Source organism: Lagenorhynchus albirostris, chromosome 13, assembly GCF_949774975.1.
Source record: "Lagenorhynchus albirostris chromosome 13, mLagAlb1.1, whole genome shotgun sequence".
NCBI classification, from domain to species: Eukaryota; Metazoa; Chordata; class Mammalia; order Artiodactyla; family Delphinidae; genus Lagenorhynchus; species Lagenorhynchus albirostris.
Genome location: NC_083107.1, coordinates 8420896 through 8438756, shown reverse-complemented (window position 1 = coordinate 8438756; position 17861 = coordinate 8420896). Strand labels below are relative to the sequence as shown.

General features: G+C 45.3%; 1 protein-coding gene across 1 annotated transcript in view; it reads left to right on the top strand.

The window, feature by feature from the left end:
* VWA3B (von Willebrand factor A domain containing 3B) overlaps nt 1–17861 on the top strand; it is a 213765-nt gene that overhangs the window by 38547 nt on the left and 157357 nt on the right. The window contains exons 7-8 of the mRNA XM_060169018.1: nt 850–1019; nt 12973–13088. Of these exons, the coding sequence (XP_060025001.1) occupies nt 850–1019; nt 12973–13088 (286 nt within the window). The remainder of the gene's footprint in view (nt 1–849; nt 1020–12972; nt 13089–17861) is intronic.

Genomic DNA, 17861 nt, shown 5'->3' with positions numbered 1-17861 from the left:
CATACATAAGCGTATGCCATCTTGTTGAAGCTCAGTCATGAAGTCAGCTGCATAATCTCCCTTTTCACAAGTGAAGAAACTGAACCTAAACCACTTGCCCGAGGTTACAGAACTCCTCAGTGGCAGGGGAGACCCTTAGAGCAGTGTGGTTAAGGGTGAGGCCCAGTGGATGGCATTGACATCTTTACATTAAGCAGGGCATCGTCTCCTACCTGGGTGAGGTATGCATCTCCCAGGTTCCTGGTTTAAAGCTGGTGTGTGTGTGTGTGTGTGTGTGTGTGTGTGCGCGCGCGCGTGTGCGTGTGTGTGTGTGTGTGTGTGTGTGTGTTTCCTGACTCCTGGCCTGGCGTGGCTCCTGACTGGCCGTGTGAAGGCAGGACAGCCTCACCTCCCCAGGCGAGTGTGTGTCCCGGAGGTGAGACCAGCTGGGAATATGCCCTCCTTGCCACACGCAGCCTCAGACTGAGGATGCCTGAGCCGGCCCTGCAGAATTCTGGCATCGCCATAGGGAATGGCTAACGAGCTTCCTGCCCCCAGTGGCCGGCCGACACTTCCTTCATTCGTGGACTTGCATAACTTATTCGTGGGCTCGGAGGAAGCTCTTCTCCAAATCCACCAACCATATCTTTCCCATGCAAAGCCTGACACTTCTTAGCACCGGGCCTTGAATATCTTGCTTCCTGACTTTGGCCCCCAACACATCGTCATGAAACATTGAGCGGTGCTGCTCTTCTTTCTGCCCGCTTATTTTTTTAAAGAGGCAGGTTTATAGAGAGTATATTGCCGATGAGTCTGGTTCACGGCTAGGGTGCCTCAGGGAAATAAACTGTTGGTGTCACTGTTCTGCAGGTTGAATCCATTTATTACTTTGTGGTGGGGGATGTTCCAGAGGAATCCAAGGAGCTTCTCCTTCAGGGGGCTTTGGAGGTCCCATATCCTGTCTGCACGGTGTCCTTCAATGCCAGACGAGAGGGCACGACAGCTTTCTTAAAGGATCTGAGTGCCAAGACCCGAAGCAGGTAGGCAGAAAAGGTGCTCTGGGAAGACTGCGAGCGAGCTGCGTGCTTGCCTGTAGTCGACAGTGGGTCTTGATTCCTAGCGGTCTTCCTGACCAGTCAGTTGCTGTGTTCTCCTCTTTCCAGTAGTCTTTAGTCTCCATTCACCTTTGCTCCTCTACCTGGCATTAATCTTGACTTTTTTTTCTGACGCTTTGACATTTTGGGGTCTTGCTGACCCTGGACAGACTGTGCCTCCCAGGTTAGCTGATTCGTAAAGACGGTAAAAGACTCACCCGGGACGGAATGCACCTTTTATGTGCAAACTAACAAATCCAGCCCACACTCTCAATCCAGGCTCTCGTACCCTAAACACTGTCTGTCCCCTGTCCCAGTCACCCCAGGGCCAGGTACCAGACAGCTCAGGACAGCCCCTACACTCCAGCACCCGCTGAAATCATTCAAACTAGCCAATCCTAAGCCTGCTTACTCTGCCTCACCCATTTCTTTCTGCAGGATCCACAAGAAAGACTTGCCCATGTTCTCCCCTTGTTCTCTCTGCTTCCTGACCAAACCTGGGGCTTCCCTGTGTGGCCCTGTGTGGTGTGGCATGCCCCCATCTCTTTGGAAAAATATTAGTCAGTTCTGGCTGCCACAAGAAAACACCACAGACTGGGTGGCTTAAATGACATATTTATTTCTCACAATTCTGAAGGCTGGGAAGTCCAAGATCAAGGTGCTAGCAGATTCTGTTTCTGGTGAGAAATCTCTTTCTCTCTTGTAGGCAGCTGCCCTCTTGCTGTGTCCTTCCATCCTTCCATGGAGGACAGAGAGAGACAGAGAGACAGAGACAGAGAGAGAGAGAGAGGGAGACACAGACAGACAGAGAGAGAGGGCATGTAAACTCTTTGGTGTCTCTTCTTAAAAGGATACCAGTCCTATTGGATCAGGTCCCCACTCCTATGACCTCATTTAACCTTAATTACCTTCTTATAAGTCCTGTCTCCAAATACAATCCCATTGAAGATTAAGGCTTCAACACAGATATTTGGGGAGGTGATGGGCACGGGCACAATTCACTCCATAGCAGAAACTGTGAGTGGCAAACTATCTTTTCTTTTTTTTAACATCTTTATTGGAGTATAATTGCTTTACAATGGTGTGTTAGTTTCTGCTTTATAACAAAGTGAATCAGCTATACATATACATATATTCCCGTATCTCCTCCCTCTTGCGTCTCCCTCCCACCCTCCCTATCCCACCCCTCTAGGTGGGCACAAAGCACTGAGCTGATCTCCCTGTGCTATGGGGCTTCTTCCCACTAGCTATCTGTTTTACATTTGGTAGTATATATAAGTCCATGCCACTCTCTCACTTCATCCCAGCTTACCCCTCCCCCTCCCCGTATCCTCAAATCCATTCTCTACTTCTGCATCCTTATTCCTGTCCTGCCCTTAGGTTCTTAAGAACCTTTTTTTTTTAGATTCCATATATATGTATTAGCATATGGTTTTTGTTTTCCTCTTTCTGACTTACTTCACTCTGTATGACAAACTGTAGGTTCATCCACCTCACTACAAATAACTCAATTAAGTTTCTTTTTTATGGCTGAGTAATATTCCATTGTATATATGTACCACATCTTCTTTATCCATTCATCTGTTGATAGACACTTAGGTTGCTTCCATGTCCTGGCTCTTGTAAATAGAGCTGCAGTGAACACTGTGGTACATGACTTTTTGAATTATGGTTTTCTCAGGGTATATGCCCAGTAGTGGGATTGCTGGATCATATGGTAGTTCTATTTTTAGTTTCTTAAGGAACCTCCATACTGTTCTCCATAGTGGCTGTATTAATTTACATTCCCACCAACACTGCAAGAGGGTTCCCTTTTCTCCACACCCTCTCCAGCATTTATTGTTTGTAGATTATTTGATGATGGCCATTCTGACCGGTGTGAGGTGATACCTCACTGTAGTTTTGATTTGCATTTCTCTAATGATTACTGATGTCGAGCATTGTTTCATGTGTTTGTTGGTGATCTGTGTATCTTGTTTGGAAGAATGTCTGTTTAGGTCTTCTGCCCATTTTTGGATTGGGTTGTTTGTTTTTTGGATGTTGAGTTGCATGAGCTGCTTGTAAATTTTGGAGGTTAATCCTTTGTCAGTTGCTTCATTTGCAAATATTTTCTCCCATTCTGAGGGTTGTCTATTTGTCTTGTTTAAGGTTTCCTTTGCTGTGCAAAAGCTTTTAAGTTACATTAGGTCCCATTTGTTTATTTTTGTTTTTATTTCCATTTCTCTAGGAGGTGGGTCAAAAAGGATCTTGCTGTGGTTTATGTCCTAGAGTGTTCTGCCTAGGTTTTCCTCTAAGAGTTTGATAGTGTCTGGCCTTACATTTAGGTCTTTAATCCATTTGGAGTTTATTTTTGTGTATGGTGTTAGGGGATGTTCTGATTTCATTCTTTTCCATGTAGCTGTCCAGTTTTCCCAGCACCACTTATTGAAGAGGCTGTCTTTTCTCCATTGTTATAGTCTTGCCTCCTTTATCAAAAATAAGGTGACCATATCTGTGTGGGTTTATCTCTGGGCTTTCTATCCTGTTTCGTTAATCTATATTTCTGTTTTTGTGCCGGTACCATACTGTCTTGATTACTGTAGCTTTGTAGTATAGTCTGAAGTCAGGGAGCCTGATTCCTCCAGCTCTGTTTTTCTTTCTCAGGATTGCTTTGCTATTCGGGGTCTTTTGTGTTTCCATACAAATTGTGAAATTATTTGTTCTAGTTCTGTGAAAAATGCCACTGGTAGTTTGTTAGGGATTGCATTGAATCTGTACACTGCTTTGGGTAGTATAGTCATTTTCACAATGTTGATTCTTCCAATCCAGGAACATGGTATATCTCTCCATCTGTTTGTATCATCTTCGATTTCTTTCATCAGTGTCTTATGGTTTTCTGCATACAGGTCTTTTGTCTCCAGAGGTAGGTTTATTCCTAGTTATTTTATTCTTTTTGTTGCCATGGTAAATGGGAGTATTTCCTTCATTTCTGTTTCAGACTTTTCATCATTAGTGTATAGGAATGCAAGAGATTTCTGTACATTAATTTTGTATCCTGCTACTTTACCAAATTCATTAATTAACTCTAGTAGTTTTCTGGTAGCATCTTTAGGATTCTCTATGTATAGTATCATGTCATCTGCAAACAGTGACAGCTTTACTTCTTCTTTTCCGATTTGGATTCCTTTTATTTCTTTTTCTTGTCTGATTGCTGTGGAGAAAACTTCCAAAACTATGTTGAATAACAGTGGTGAGAGTGGGCAACCTTGTCTTGTTCCTGATCTTAGTGGAAATGCTTTCAGTTTTTCACCATGCGAACGATATTGGCTGTGGGTTTGTCATATATGGCCTTTATTATGTTGAGGTAAATTCCCTCTCTGCCTACTTTCTGGAGGGTTTTTATCATAAATGGGTGTTGAATTTTGTCAAAAGCTTTTTCTGCATTTATTGAGATGATCGTATGGTTTTTCTCCTTCAGTTTGTTAATATGGTGTATCACATTGATTGATTTGCATATATTGAAGAATCCTTGCATTCTTGGGATAAACCCCACTTTATCATGGTGTATGATCCTTTTAATGTGCTGTTGGATTCTGTTTGCTAGTATTTTGTTGAGGAGTTTTGCATCTGTTTTCATCAGTGATACTGCCTGTGGTTTTCTTTCTTTGGGACATCTTTGTCTGGTTTTGGTATCAGGCTCATGGTGGCCTCGTAGAATGAGTTTGGGAGTGTTCCTCCCTCTGCTATGTTTTGGAAAAGTTTGAGAAGGAGAGGTGTTAACTCTTCTCTAAATGTTTGATAGAATTCACCTGTGAAGCCATCTGGTCCTGGGTTTTTTTTTTGTTGAATGATTTTTTTTTTTTTTTTTTTTGTGGTATGCAGGCCTCTCACTGTTGCGGCCTCTCCTGTTGCAGAGCACAGGCTCCGGTTGCGCAGGCTCAGTGGCCATGGCTCATGGGCCTAGCCACTCTGCGGCATGTGGGATTCTCCCTGACTGGGGCACGAACCCATGTCCCCTGCATCGGCAGGCGGACTCTCAACCCTTGCCACCAGGGAAGCCCTGTTGAATGATTTTTAATCATTGTCTCAATTTCAGTGCTTGTGATTGGTCTGTTTACATTTTCTGTTTCTTCCTGGTTCAGACTCAGAAGGTTGTACTTTTCTAAGAATTTGTCCAATTCTTCCAGGTTGTCCATTTTATTGGCATACAGTTGCTTGTAGTAATCTCTCAGTAGTAATCTCTCATGATCCTTTGTATTTCTGCAGTGTCAGTTGTTACTTTCCTTTTTCATTTCTAATTCTACTGATTTATTTCTTCTCCTTTTTCTTGATGAGTCTGGCTAATGGTTTATCAATTTTGTTTATCTTCTCAAAGAACCAGCTTTTAGTTTTATTGATCTTTGCTATTGTTTACTTCATTTCTTTTTCATTTATTTCTGATCTGATCTTTATGATTTCTTTCCTTCTGCTAACTTTGGGGTTTTTTTGTTCTTCTTTCTCTGGTTGCTTTAGGTGTAAGATTAGGTTGTTTATTTGAGATGTTTCTTGTTACTTAAGGTAGGATTATATTGCTATAAACTTCCCTCTCAGAGCTGCTTTTCCTCCATCTCATAGGTTTTGGGTTGTTGTGTTTTCATTGTCATTTTTCTCTAGCTATTTTTTGATTTCCTCTTTGATTTCTTCAATGATGTCTTGGTTATTAAGTAGTGTATTGTTTAGCCTCCATGTGTTTCTATTTTTTACAGATTTTTCCCTGTAATTGGTATCTAGTCTCAAGGCATTGTGGTCAGAAATGATACTTGATACGATTTCAATTTTGTTACATTTACCAAGGCTTGATTTGTGACCCAAGATATGATCTATCCTGGAGAATGTTCCATGAGCACTTGAGAAGATAGTGTATTCTGTTGTCTTTGGATGGAATGTCCTATAAATATCAATTAAGTCCGTCGTGTTTAATGTGTCATTTAAAGCTTGTGTTTCCTTATTTATTTTCATTTTGGATGATCTGTCCATTGGTGAAAGTGGGGTGTTAAAGTCCCCTACTATGATTGTGTTACTGTCGATTTCCCCTTTTATGGCTGTTAGTATTTGCCTTATGTATTGAGGTGCTCCTATGTTGGGTGCATAAATATTTACAATTGTTATATCTTCTTCTTGAATTGATCCCTTGATCATTATGTAGTCTCCTTCTTTGTCTCTTGTAATAGTCTTTATTTTAAAGTCTATTTTATCTGATATGAGTACTGCTACTCCAGCTTTCTTTTGATTTCCATTTGCATGGAATATCTTTTTCCATCCCCTCACTTTCCATCTGTATGTGTCTCTAGGTCTGAAGTGGGTCTCTTGTAGACAGCATATATACGGGTCTTGTTTTTGTATCCATTCAGCCAGTCTATGTGTTTTGGTTGGAGCATTTAATCCATTTACATTTAAGGTAATTATCGATATGTATGTTCCTATTACCATTTTCTTAACTGTTTTAGGTTTGTTATTCTAGGTCTTTTCCTTCTTTTGTGTTTCCTGCCTAGAGAAGTTTCTTTAGCATTTGTTGTAAAGCTGGTTTTGTGGTGCTGAATTTTTGCTTATCTGTAAAGGTTTTAACTTCTCAGTGGAATGTGAGTGAGATTCTTGCTGGGTAGTGTAATCTTGGTTGTAGGTTCTTCCCTTTCATCACTTAAAATATGTCCTGCCACTCCCTTCTGGCTTGCAGAGTTTCTGCTTAAAGATTAGCTCTTAACCTTATGGGGATTCCCTTGTATGTTATTTATTGTTTTTCCCTTGCTGCTTTTAATATTTTTTCTCTGTATTTAATTTTTGATAGTTTGATATGTCTTGGCATGTTTCTCCTTGGATTTATCCTGTTTGGGACTCTGCACTTCCTGGACTTGATTGACTATTTCCTTTCCCATATTAGGGAAGTTTTCAAGTATAATCTCGTCAAGTATTTTATCAGTCCCTTTCTTTTTCTCTTCTTTTCTGGTACCCCTGTAATTCAAATGTTGGTGTGTTTAATGTTGTCCCAGAGGTCTCTGAGACTGTCCTCAATTCTCTTCATTATTTTTCTTTATTCTGCTCTGCAGTAGTTATTTCCACTCTTTTATTTTCCAGATCACTTATCCATTCTTCTGCCTCAGTTATTCTGCTATCGATTCCTTCTAGAGAATTTTTAATTTCATTTATTGTGTTGTTCATCATTGTTTGTTAGCTTTTCATTCTTCTAGGTCCTTGTTAAACATTTCTTCTATTTTCTCCTTTCTATTTCCAAGATTTTGGATCATCATTACTGTTATTACTGTGTGTTCTTTTTCAGGTAGACTTCCTGTTTCCTCTTCATTTGTTTGGTCTGGTGGGTTTTTACCTTACTTCTTCATCTGGTGTGTGTTTCTCTGTCTTCTCATTTTACTTAACTTACTGTGTTTGGGGTCTTCTTTTCACAGGCTGCAGGTCTGTAGTTTCCGTTGTTTTTAGTGTCTGCCCCCAGTGGCTAAGGTTGGTTCAGTGGGTTGTGTAGGCTTCCTGGTGGAGGGGACTAGTGCCTGTGTTCTCGTGGATGAGGCTGGATCTTGTCTTACTAGTGGGCAGGACCGCATCCAGTGGTGTGTTTTCGGGTGTCTGTGACATTATTACGATTTTAGGCAGCCTCTCTGCTCATCGGTGGGGTCGTGTTCCTGTCTTGCTAGTTGTTTGGCATAGGGTGTCCAGCACTGTAGCTTGCTGGTCATTGAGTGGAGCTGGGTGCTGGTGCTGAGATGGAGATCTCTGGGAGAGCTTTCGCTGTTTGATATTCCATGGAGCCGGGAGATCTCTGGTGGACCAATGTCCTGAACTCAGCTCTCCTACCTCAGAGGCACAGGCCTGACACCTGGCTGGAGCACCAAGCCCCTGTCAACCACATGGCTCAGAAGAGAAGGGAGAAAAATAGAAATAAATAAATAAATAAAATAAAATAAAGTTATTAAAATAAAATATTTTAAAAAATTATTTAAAAAAATTAAAATGTAATTTAAAAAAAGAAAGAAAGAAGAGAGCAACCAAACCAAGAAACAAATCCACCAATGATAAGTGCGAAAAACTATACTAAAAAAAAAAACGGACAGACAGAACCCTAGGACAAATTGTAAAAGCAAAGCTATACAGACAAAATCACACAAGGAAGCATACACATACACACTCACAGAAAGAGAAAAAGGAAAAAAAATACATATATATATATTTCGAAAGAAAAAGGAAGAGCAACTAAATCAATAAACAAATCTACCAGTGATAATAAACTCTAAATACTAAACTAAGATAAACATAAAACCAGGAACAAATTAGATGCAGGAAGCAAACCCCAAGTCTACAATTGCTCCCAAAGTCCACCAACTCAATTTTGGGATGATTCGTTGTCTATTCAGGTATTCCACAGATGCAGGGTACATCAAGTTGATTGTGGAGATTTAATCTGCTGCTCCTGAGGCTGCTGGGAGAGACTTCCTTTTCTCTTCTTTGTTCGCACAACTCCTGGGGTTCAGCTTTGGATTTGGCCCTGCCTCTGCATGTAGGTCACCTGAGGGCATCTGTTGTTGGCTCAGACAGGACAGAGTTAAAGAAGCAGCTGATTCGGGGGCTCTGGCTCACTCAGGCTGGGGGGAGGTAGGGGTACGGATGTGGGGTGAGCCTGCGGCGGCAGAGGCCAGCATGACGTTGCACCAGCCTGAAGCGTGCCATGTGTTCTCCCAGGGAAGTTGTCCCTGGATCATGGGACCCTGGCAGTGGCGGGCTGCACAGGCTCCTGGGAGGGGAGCTGGGGAGAGTGACCTGTGCTCACACACAGGCTTCTTGGTGGCGGTAGCAGCAGCCTTAGCGTCTCATGCCCGTCTCTGCGGTCCACGCTGATAGCCACGGCTCGCCCCTGTCTCTGGAGCTCATTTAGGCGGTGCTCTGAATCCCCTCTCCTCACGCACCTGTAACAATGTTCTCTTGCCTCGTCGGCAGCTCCAGACTTTTCCCTGGACTCCCTCCTGGCTAGCCGTGGTGCACTAACCCGCTTCAGGCTGTGTTCCCGCAGCCAACCCCAGTCCTCTCCCTGGGATCCGACCTCTGAAGCCCGAGCCTCAGCTCCCAGCCCCCACCCGCCCCGGCCGGTGAGCAGACAAGCCTCTTGGGCTGGTGAGTGCTGGTCGGCACCGATCCTCTGTGCGGCAATCTCTCTGCTTTGCCCTCCGCACCCTTGTTGCTGCGCTCTCCTCCGCGGCTCTGAAGCTTCCCCCCTCCACCACCGAAGCTTCTTCCCCCCTCCGCCTGCAAAGGGGCTTCCTAGTGTGTGGAAACCTTTCCTCCTTCACAGCTCCCTCCCAGAGGTGCAGGTCCCATCCCTATTCTTTTGTCTCTGTTTTTCCTTTTTTCTTTTGCCCTACCCAGGTACGTGGGGAGTTTCTCGCCTTTTGGGAAGTCTGAGGTCTTCTGCAAGCATTCAGTAGGTGTTCTGCAGGAGTTGTTCCACGTGTAGATGTGTTTCTGGTGTATCTGTGGGGAGGAAGGTGATCTCCACGTCTTACTCCTCTGCCATCTTGAAGGTCTCCTTGTAAACTATCTTTTCAATGGTAGCTGTCTCCTGATCTGTTGGCCTCACTATACCTGAATAATAATAATAATACCTACATTTCAAAACAACCCCGTCTGTGCATGTGAGAGAGTTTGTGTCTCTTGTAGAGAGAGACCAGCTCCTTATGTGGTAACAAGGAGAATGGCTGAGTTCTTTCCTAAGTCAACCTGTCTAAAATGGGTAAAATGCCCACTCTTGAGCATTTGTTCTCAAATTTAGCTGCTCATCATATTGGCCTGGGAGACGTGGGCTTCACCTTGCAGGCTGATTTTGCACAGTAGAGGGGAGTCTGGGAATATGCAGTTAGGCTTTCACTTTGCAAAGCCTTTCACTACCTAGGAATCTTGATTAAAATGCAGATATCTTGACCACAGTCCCAGAGATTCTGATTTTCAGGGTCTAGGGAGGAACAGGGATATGTATTTTTAACAGGATCCCTGGTGATTCTGAAGACCAGTGCTCTGGCTTCTCATAAAGCGCTTTGAAATCTTTTAACAGCAGGTGCTTGGCTTCAATTCTGGGCTCTTGAAACCCCCAAATACAGAAGGGGCTCACTGCCCCCACTTTTGCTAGTGGAGAGAGAAAAACCCAGCTGGCGGGGCCACCTTTCTTGCTGGTCCTCTACTCAGCTCATGTGGGACACTCTCTGGGAAGGTGAGAGGCCAGGGAGTAATTTAACACGGGAGAAGCTGCAGTTCAGCCCCTGACTTTCAGGTCATGCTCCGTGGAGAGCGGATTCTGCAGAAGAGGACGGGGTACACCTGGGCCCTTCTGTCCCTCCTCTAGTCCTGGGAAGTGAGGCCAACCCACGACCAGCAGTGCCCCTGCCCGCTCTGCTACCTGCCAGCCCACCTCCTCCCGGGGGTCCTGGATGGTCTCAGTGCATCTTTTGCTGTTGAGCCCCAGCTGAAGAGCAGTTATTATCAAACTGTAAAGGGCACGTCCTGAGCATTTCAGCTTGCAGGGAGGCTGGACTCTGGGTCCCCCGGTGCCTGAGGCTGTGTCTGGACAGAGCCACCAGCTCTCAGACACAGCGCTACACTCCTCAGACTCTCCAAAGAGCCTGACTTAATCGTGATTTGCTTTCTGCACAAGCGAGGCTGTATTAGCCAGAGGAAATGTCTGCCCTGTTCTTCAGAGTAGAAAATTCTGGGCAAAGGCCTTGGCACTCAGAGTGTGAGGCCTGTCAGGACAAACCTCGATCATCCCCCCGTCTGTCCTGCAGGGAGGTCGTAGTGAGACAGGTGGGGACCTGGGACCCTTTACTGCAGTGCCTGCAGCTGGACAAACGTCTCCTCCAGCAACAGAATACAGAGGAACTATAAGGGACTAAAAATAACTGCATGCATGGGTAGTCGGGGCAAATTATGAACAATAAAATACAAAAAGGCCGAAACCCAGCTGCTATTTCTGAGGGCCTGGGAGCAAAAGCAGGGTCCTGAGCATGATCCCTGCGCACAGCACCACCAAGGGGATGGGCAGACCACCTAAGCCCCCCCCTCCAGCCCCACCCACTGATCCGCCTCCACCTTCACTGCTTAGCGAGGGAACCTGCTACTTGTTTTCATGCCCTTGTGCTGCAGCAAGGGTACCAATAAAGCCTTGCCTGAATTTCTCTGGCCTCTTTTATCAATTTCTATTGATTAAAGAGTCTGAGAGCCCAGGTTGGTAACAATGGGACGAAGGAAACTGGGCATTTCTGTTTTGGAGGAAGCCCCTGCTTTCATTGTCCCAGTGTCACCTGAAACCCTTTAGAAATAGATGAGACTGAGGCCTTCTATGGCCCAGGCAAGGCCCACAGACCTCTCCCGCCATCTGCCCATCCTTCTGTCCATCCCAGCTCATGTTTCAGGGTTCTTTTTGCGTCATGAGTGGCGATAGGCAGGGATGGTACTCTTGAGAGGCCGGAGGAGCATTACTCAGAGATCTCCTCTGCCATCTGAAAGAAATTTCCTGCTATTACTGATTTTTTGGATTCCAGACAACTGGCTTTGAGGGTGCGATTTAGCCCATCATCACCTGGAACACTACACCAGTGCTTAAAAAAATTTTTTTTAATTGAAATACAGTTGATTTCCAATGGTGTGTTAGTTTCAGGTATACGGCAAAGTGATTCAGTTTTCTACACATGTATGTGTATATATGTATACATGTGTATATATATATATTCTTTTTTAGATTCTTTTCCATTATAGGTTATTACAAGATATTGAGTATAGTTCCCTGTGCTATACAGTAGGTCCTTGTTGGTTATTTTATATACAGTAGTGTACATATTTTAATCCCAAACTCCTAATTTATGCCTCCCCCCCTTCCCCCTTTGGTCACTACAAGTTTGTCTTCTATGCTATGAGTCTGTTTCTGTTTTGTGAATAAGTTCATTTGTATCTTTTTTTTAGATTCCACGTATAAGTGATATCATATGATATTTGTCTTTGGCTCACTTCACTTTGTATGATAATGTCTAGATCCATCCATGTTGCTGCAAATGGCATTATTTCATTCTTTTTTATGGCTGAGGAATATTCCATTGTATATATACACACATCTTCTTTATCCACTCCTCTGTCAGTGGACGTTTAGGTTGCTTCCATGTCTTGACTGTTGTGAATAGTGCTGCTGTGAACATTGGTACATGAGCGCTTTTTTAGCTTCAAGCTGCTTATGAATCCCCTGGGGATCTTGTTAAAGTGCATATTCTGACTCGGCAGATCAGGTGGGGCCCGGGGAATGTGCATCCCTAGCCAGCTCCCAGGTGCTGCTCCTAGGACCACACTCTGAGAGGCTGCCTTAAAAACGTGCCCACACTGAGTTCTTTTCATTAGTGCTGATGCTCAGGTCCTGGGGAGGTGTGTATTTGCCAAGTGAAAGTTGACTGAAGCCCCTCAGCAGTGGGCAGATGAGCCAACGCTGCCTCTTGTCACCAGCTTTCAACAGTGAACCCGCAGGGCTCTGGGCACTGTTGGGCCCCTCATTAGCCTCTGGGCTTGTCCAAACTGTGTTTACATGATTGAACCCTGGGAACAAAAGGATAAGTCTAAGCACAGGGTATCATTTTTCCAGGGTCGATAAATACCATTTGGTGGAGCTAAGTATCCTCTAATGAACAGAAGAGTCATCAGTTAAAATCCCAGTGGCTCCGCAATTCTCTGGTGCCTTCCACCTTCCTGTCTTTTATTTGTGGGAATTGACAAGGCACAGGGAAAAGCAGTGAACACTTGGAAGATGCCTAGCACCACAGAAGAGCAAGTTCCCAGTCTTGGGAGGATGAACAGATACTGCACAGATACCACTTACTAGCCTGATGTGGCCTATCTCTTCCTGTTTCAGATTCCATGCATTTGCAGAGAGAACAGAGTGCGTGGAACTTCCTGCCTTCCCCATTAAGGATGGCGACAGTGTAATTACTTGGAATTCAAGGAAACTGAAAGGAAAACTCCCTCCAGGTACCTGGGATGGAAAAGAAACAGTGTACTTTATGTCTTAATAACTTCAGATGATCCCTAGCCTTAGCTCTAGGGCGGGACTCACCATACCTTTTGTATTATTCCTGTGGTGCAAGGGCAGAGTTCATGGATGTTAGTGGGGAATTTGGCCGCCTGGCAACCAGGCATAAGTGTATTACCTAGGGAAGTGGCCTCAGTGAGATGTGTCTCCTAACTTGGGAAACTTCTGGAGACCTGGCCCCAGGCGTGTCAGCGCACTCTTAGATCTTGGCAAGGCAGAGCTGCTCTGTTGCCCAGGTTGGCTGGAAGCTGTAGCGAGGATGCCCTCACTTCTCGTGGGTTTTCTGTTGCTTCCCCATCAGTGATGGCGGTGTTTCTAGATGCACATGAGGGATGGACCTGCCTCTTGTGAGGGCCAAGGCCACACAGGAACCTCTATGGAGGCTGAATGAACTTCCCCTTTCATTCAAAGGATGTGATCAGAGAGTTTAACAGGCGTAGAGAACGAGGTCAGGAAATAAGTGAGAAATAGTACTGTGATTCGGGAAACCAGCACTAGCAGGTTCCTCAGGAAGCAGGAGATGGGAGTTTCTTCGGGGAGCTGATGAAATTGACAAGTGCCAACGACACTGAGTAAACGCCGCCGAGAAGAGCAGGGACGGCAGCTCCTGTGGGACCGTGACATGATGCAGCGCGGGGGTGGTTCGAAGTCTGAGAAAGCCCACCCCCACCTCCACCTTCCTGCTCATTTTTACTAATCAACAGAAGGATTTCTAGCTTCAAACAAGGCAGGAATTACTCTTTGGGGGTTGTTTGGGGCTGGGGGAGAAGCTGCAGGATACACGTGCTTGCAAGTTTCCTCTGTTTACATAACAGTGTTGCAAAGGCTCCTGGGAGAAGGGCCCTGGGACTGGGTAGGAGGCATTTGCAATCCCGGGCTAGGGGGTCAGGTGGAGACCCAGGCAGGGGGCTGAATCACAGAGTGTGTCCTAGACACACGCTTTGTGGATTCAGATTCTTAGTGCCCCAAAGCAGAGATGGGGAGAGGTTCCCGTCGAGCTCGTCAGGGCCGCTGCCTTAGGTAACTTACAGCTTTGCTCTGATGGTGAGGTGGACATTTCCAGGGAATTTGAGAAAATGTCAATTGATAAGCAAGATTGATGCTAATCTAAGAAAAAAAGTAATTTAGGATGTATGCCATGCCTTTGAAAGTAATTTACAAGATTAAGCCTAGTGGGCAATGAATCAATGAAGTTAAAGAATGTGAGATGTCACCAGCTCCCCAAGGTGTGCCAATGACCATAAATGGGGTTTCATTTGGGCCTGTGTGTTCCTTGGCAACTTAGTTATAGAGGGAAGCATGTCTGGCTGCATAGCTTACATTTTCAACAACCACCGTCTTTCCAACCCCTGTGAAGCATACGAATCAGACTACAGATAAAAACATTTTTCTTAGAATGAAATGCTCAGAGCGTGGCCTGCCATTCTAATGCCATTTCAGTGATCACATGCTCTGAATTTGGGAAGAGTGTCCCAGATCCTAAATATGTGATCTTGTCTCCTCAATCCATCAGGATGTCCCAGGAATGCCAACATTTCAGAGCCTACCTCTCCCACTCAAAAACTGGCCAGAAATCCTTGAGACGATTCTTGTTTGCAAAATGTGTGGTTTTCAACCTCACTCGGGCTCAGAGGCAGTTCTCCAATCTTTCCCTGATCAGTTTCCCCTCCCTGCTTCTCCATCATTTGTCTCAAGCATTTATCAGTATGAGTTTCCTCAGGCCCTCTCTAGTTTGGGAAGGGAGGGTGTCTCCTCGGGAGATAATTTTGCCTTCTGTTGTGTAGAAAAGACAGACCATCAAGTGAGGGGCTAGAGAAGCATTGCTCAGAGAAGTGAACTGGCAACTGAAAGAAATGTCCTGCTGTTTCTGACTTTGAGTTTCTAGATAGTTGGCTTTTTAGCCTGTGAGTTACCATCACCCCATGTACCATATCAATGCAAAAAACCTCTGTAGTCAAAATAATAGTTTTAAAAATTGTTGTGAAATGTACATAACATAAAATTTACCTTTGTAACCATTTCTAAGTGTTAAGTATATTCCCTAAATTCAGTAGTGAGGTGTCAAGTACATTCACCTTGTTGTGCAACCCAGTCTCCAGAACTCTCTCCATTTTGGAAAATTGAAACTCTGTACCCATTAAACAACTTCCCATTTGTCCCTCCCCACAGCCCTCAGCACTTAACATCCTACTTTCTGTCTCTGAATCTGACCGCTCTAGATGCCCCATATAAGTGGAGTCATACAATACGTGTCATTTTGTGACTGGCTTACTTTATTTAGCATAATGTTCTCAAGGTTCCTCCATGTCCTAGCATGAGTCAGAATTTCCTTCCTTTTAAGGGCTGAATAATATTCTGGTGTGTGTGTGTGTGTGTGTGTGTGTGTGTGTGTGTGTGTGTGTGTGTGTGTGTGTGTGTGTGTGTGTGTGTGTGTGTGTGTGTGTGTGTGTGTGTGTGTGTGTGTGTGTGTGTAGGGTGCAATATCTCATACTATCTCATGACATGATCCCAGCCATCCACATCTCCTGAAGCAAATCTCTCTGTTTCTAGAAAGGAATGGCTTCTCACCTGCACGAGGGCGGGGCTGGAGCAGTGGCTTTGCACCGGGATCCCAGGACATTGGCAGCACTTGGCTGGGTGGGTCATAATCTCAGGCTCCCAGGAGTTGAGTTCATGAACCTGGGCACTGAGTAGACTTCTCCCCTTTCCCTTCCAGGGATGACTTTCTGCCTTAGAAATTCTGCTTTCTTCCGGCGCAGGCTCCATCCCGTGTAGGAATGCTCCATCAGCCTCGGATGGATTCCCCTCACTGGGGGGAGCAGGATCTGTGATTTAGATGTAAGAAGGGTGGGGGATCTAATATGGCAGGTGTCGCTGACCTGAAGCTGCAGCTCTACACTCTTCCTCCTCACGGCCATCCTTCCCCTTGGCTTTCCGCCCAGAGTTGGGTGGGTCCCTGCTCATGTTTATATTCACAGGGCATACAGCAGGGGGGTGGCTGCTCTGCTGTGTAGCCAGCACCTTCCATGTAGGTGTCCTTGCCTCTTTCTCTGTTTAACTACTCTCCTTGACTATTTACTGGGGAGGGGAAAGGGTGCCAACAGAGCCTAGATTGCTATGGGACCAGAGTGATGATGCTACCTTCTGGGGCTCCTCTGAGCCACCCAGTCCCCTGAAGTTTGGCTTTCCTTCCCCGTTAATGAGTGTGGGTTCTCTTCACAGTCTCTGTGTACTGTGAAATATTCATCTCACTTATAAGCAAAATAAAACAGAGGCATGTTGACTTTCCCCAAACTCCAGGCATTTTTCCTTGGGAAAGATTTCTCTCCAGGACTGAGCAACACTTTCCCCATTCTTGCCCTGGGTCTGGGCTCTCCCTCCCGCACAGTCTTCTAGCAGTCACTGACCGCAGGTTAAGGAGTAGGCCTGATGGGCAGGTAGCGGGGGTCTCCTTGTCTTGACACCTGGCTTGTAGAGATCTGTGGACAGTGCTCCCGCCTATCTTCCTAAAGTCTTTGAACATGGTGTTACTGAATGCAAGTTCATGTGCCTGATCCGTAGTGAGGCCAAACAGTACTGAAATGTCCGAGTTTGGAGCAGAGAAAGGTTTACTGCAGGGACACACAAGGAGATGGGTGGCTTGTGCCCAAAAAACCCCAAACTCCTTGAAGGGTTTCAGCAAAGCACTTTTAAAGGCCAGGTGAGGGAGGGGTGTGGTTAGTTGTTGAAGACTTCTTGGTGTTGGATTCCTTTGCCCTTGCAGCTGTCCACATAGGTCAGGTCACGATGTTCCTGTAAACCTCCAACAAGGCAAAGGTTATTCTCTGTTCTGCAACCTTTTATCTCTGTATGAATGGACTCTTAAAGGTCAGAGCCCTGAGAGTAGGCTATCCTGTATACTTCAGGCTACAGGCAACATTCTCTTACAAAAGGTGCAGAGCCAGCATGATTAAGCACAAGCAACAAAGCACAAAGGGTTACAGTAAAAGGAACAGATCTAACATGGAGTCAGATTCGTTCTTCCTGTTACAGTGTCAGCCAGGGCTTGGCTGCAGTGATGGTCTTCATCTGTCCTGTCTAGTAGAGCTATGGCTACTGCTGCTGCTGAAATAGTCCTTCTTTCCTCAGAGTCTGAAATAGTGGCCTGAAAATCATCTTCTACACCCCTCTATTTCTGGGTCTTCTCAGGGAGTCAGGGAAACTCATCATTTAAGCAAACTCCAACAAGTGGCCTTTTTGCTGATTGCTTTGTGTCTGATCAGGACTTAAACGTATTCCGTGATATTCTTTGAAACTCGGTTTCATCCCAGGCCACTGGTGTTCCCCAAGTCAGCAGTGACTTCTGAGAGGCCACACCCCTCAGCACTCCAGTTCCTCCTGGGTTACAGCCGTCCACTGGAGATGAACTGGCTCCAGTGTAATGGTTTGTGGGGGGACACTGCCCACTGCCCCTGACGGGCTCAAGTGAGGCCCCCTAAGTGGCAGATATGAGTGTCTGGTCACAAAAACAAGTCCAGCCAGACACTTTCTTTGATTTCTAGAATTCAGTTTAATTTTTGATTCCAGTGCCCTTCTATCCCAGTGGATTGGGGGGACATTAACCCCAGTCATTCCCAGGGACTCCTCCTGAGCTTTTCCCACAGCTTGGAGATCCTAGGCAGTGCTAAGGCATCGGGAGGGGTCTCTAGTAATTAGACATCTCTTCCTGCAAA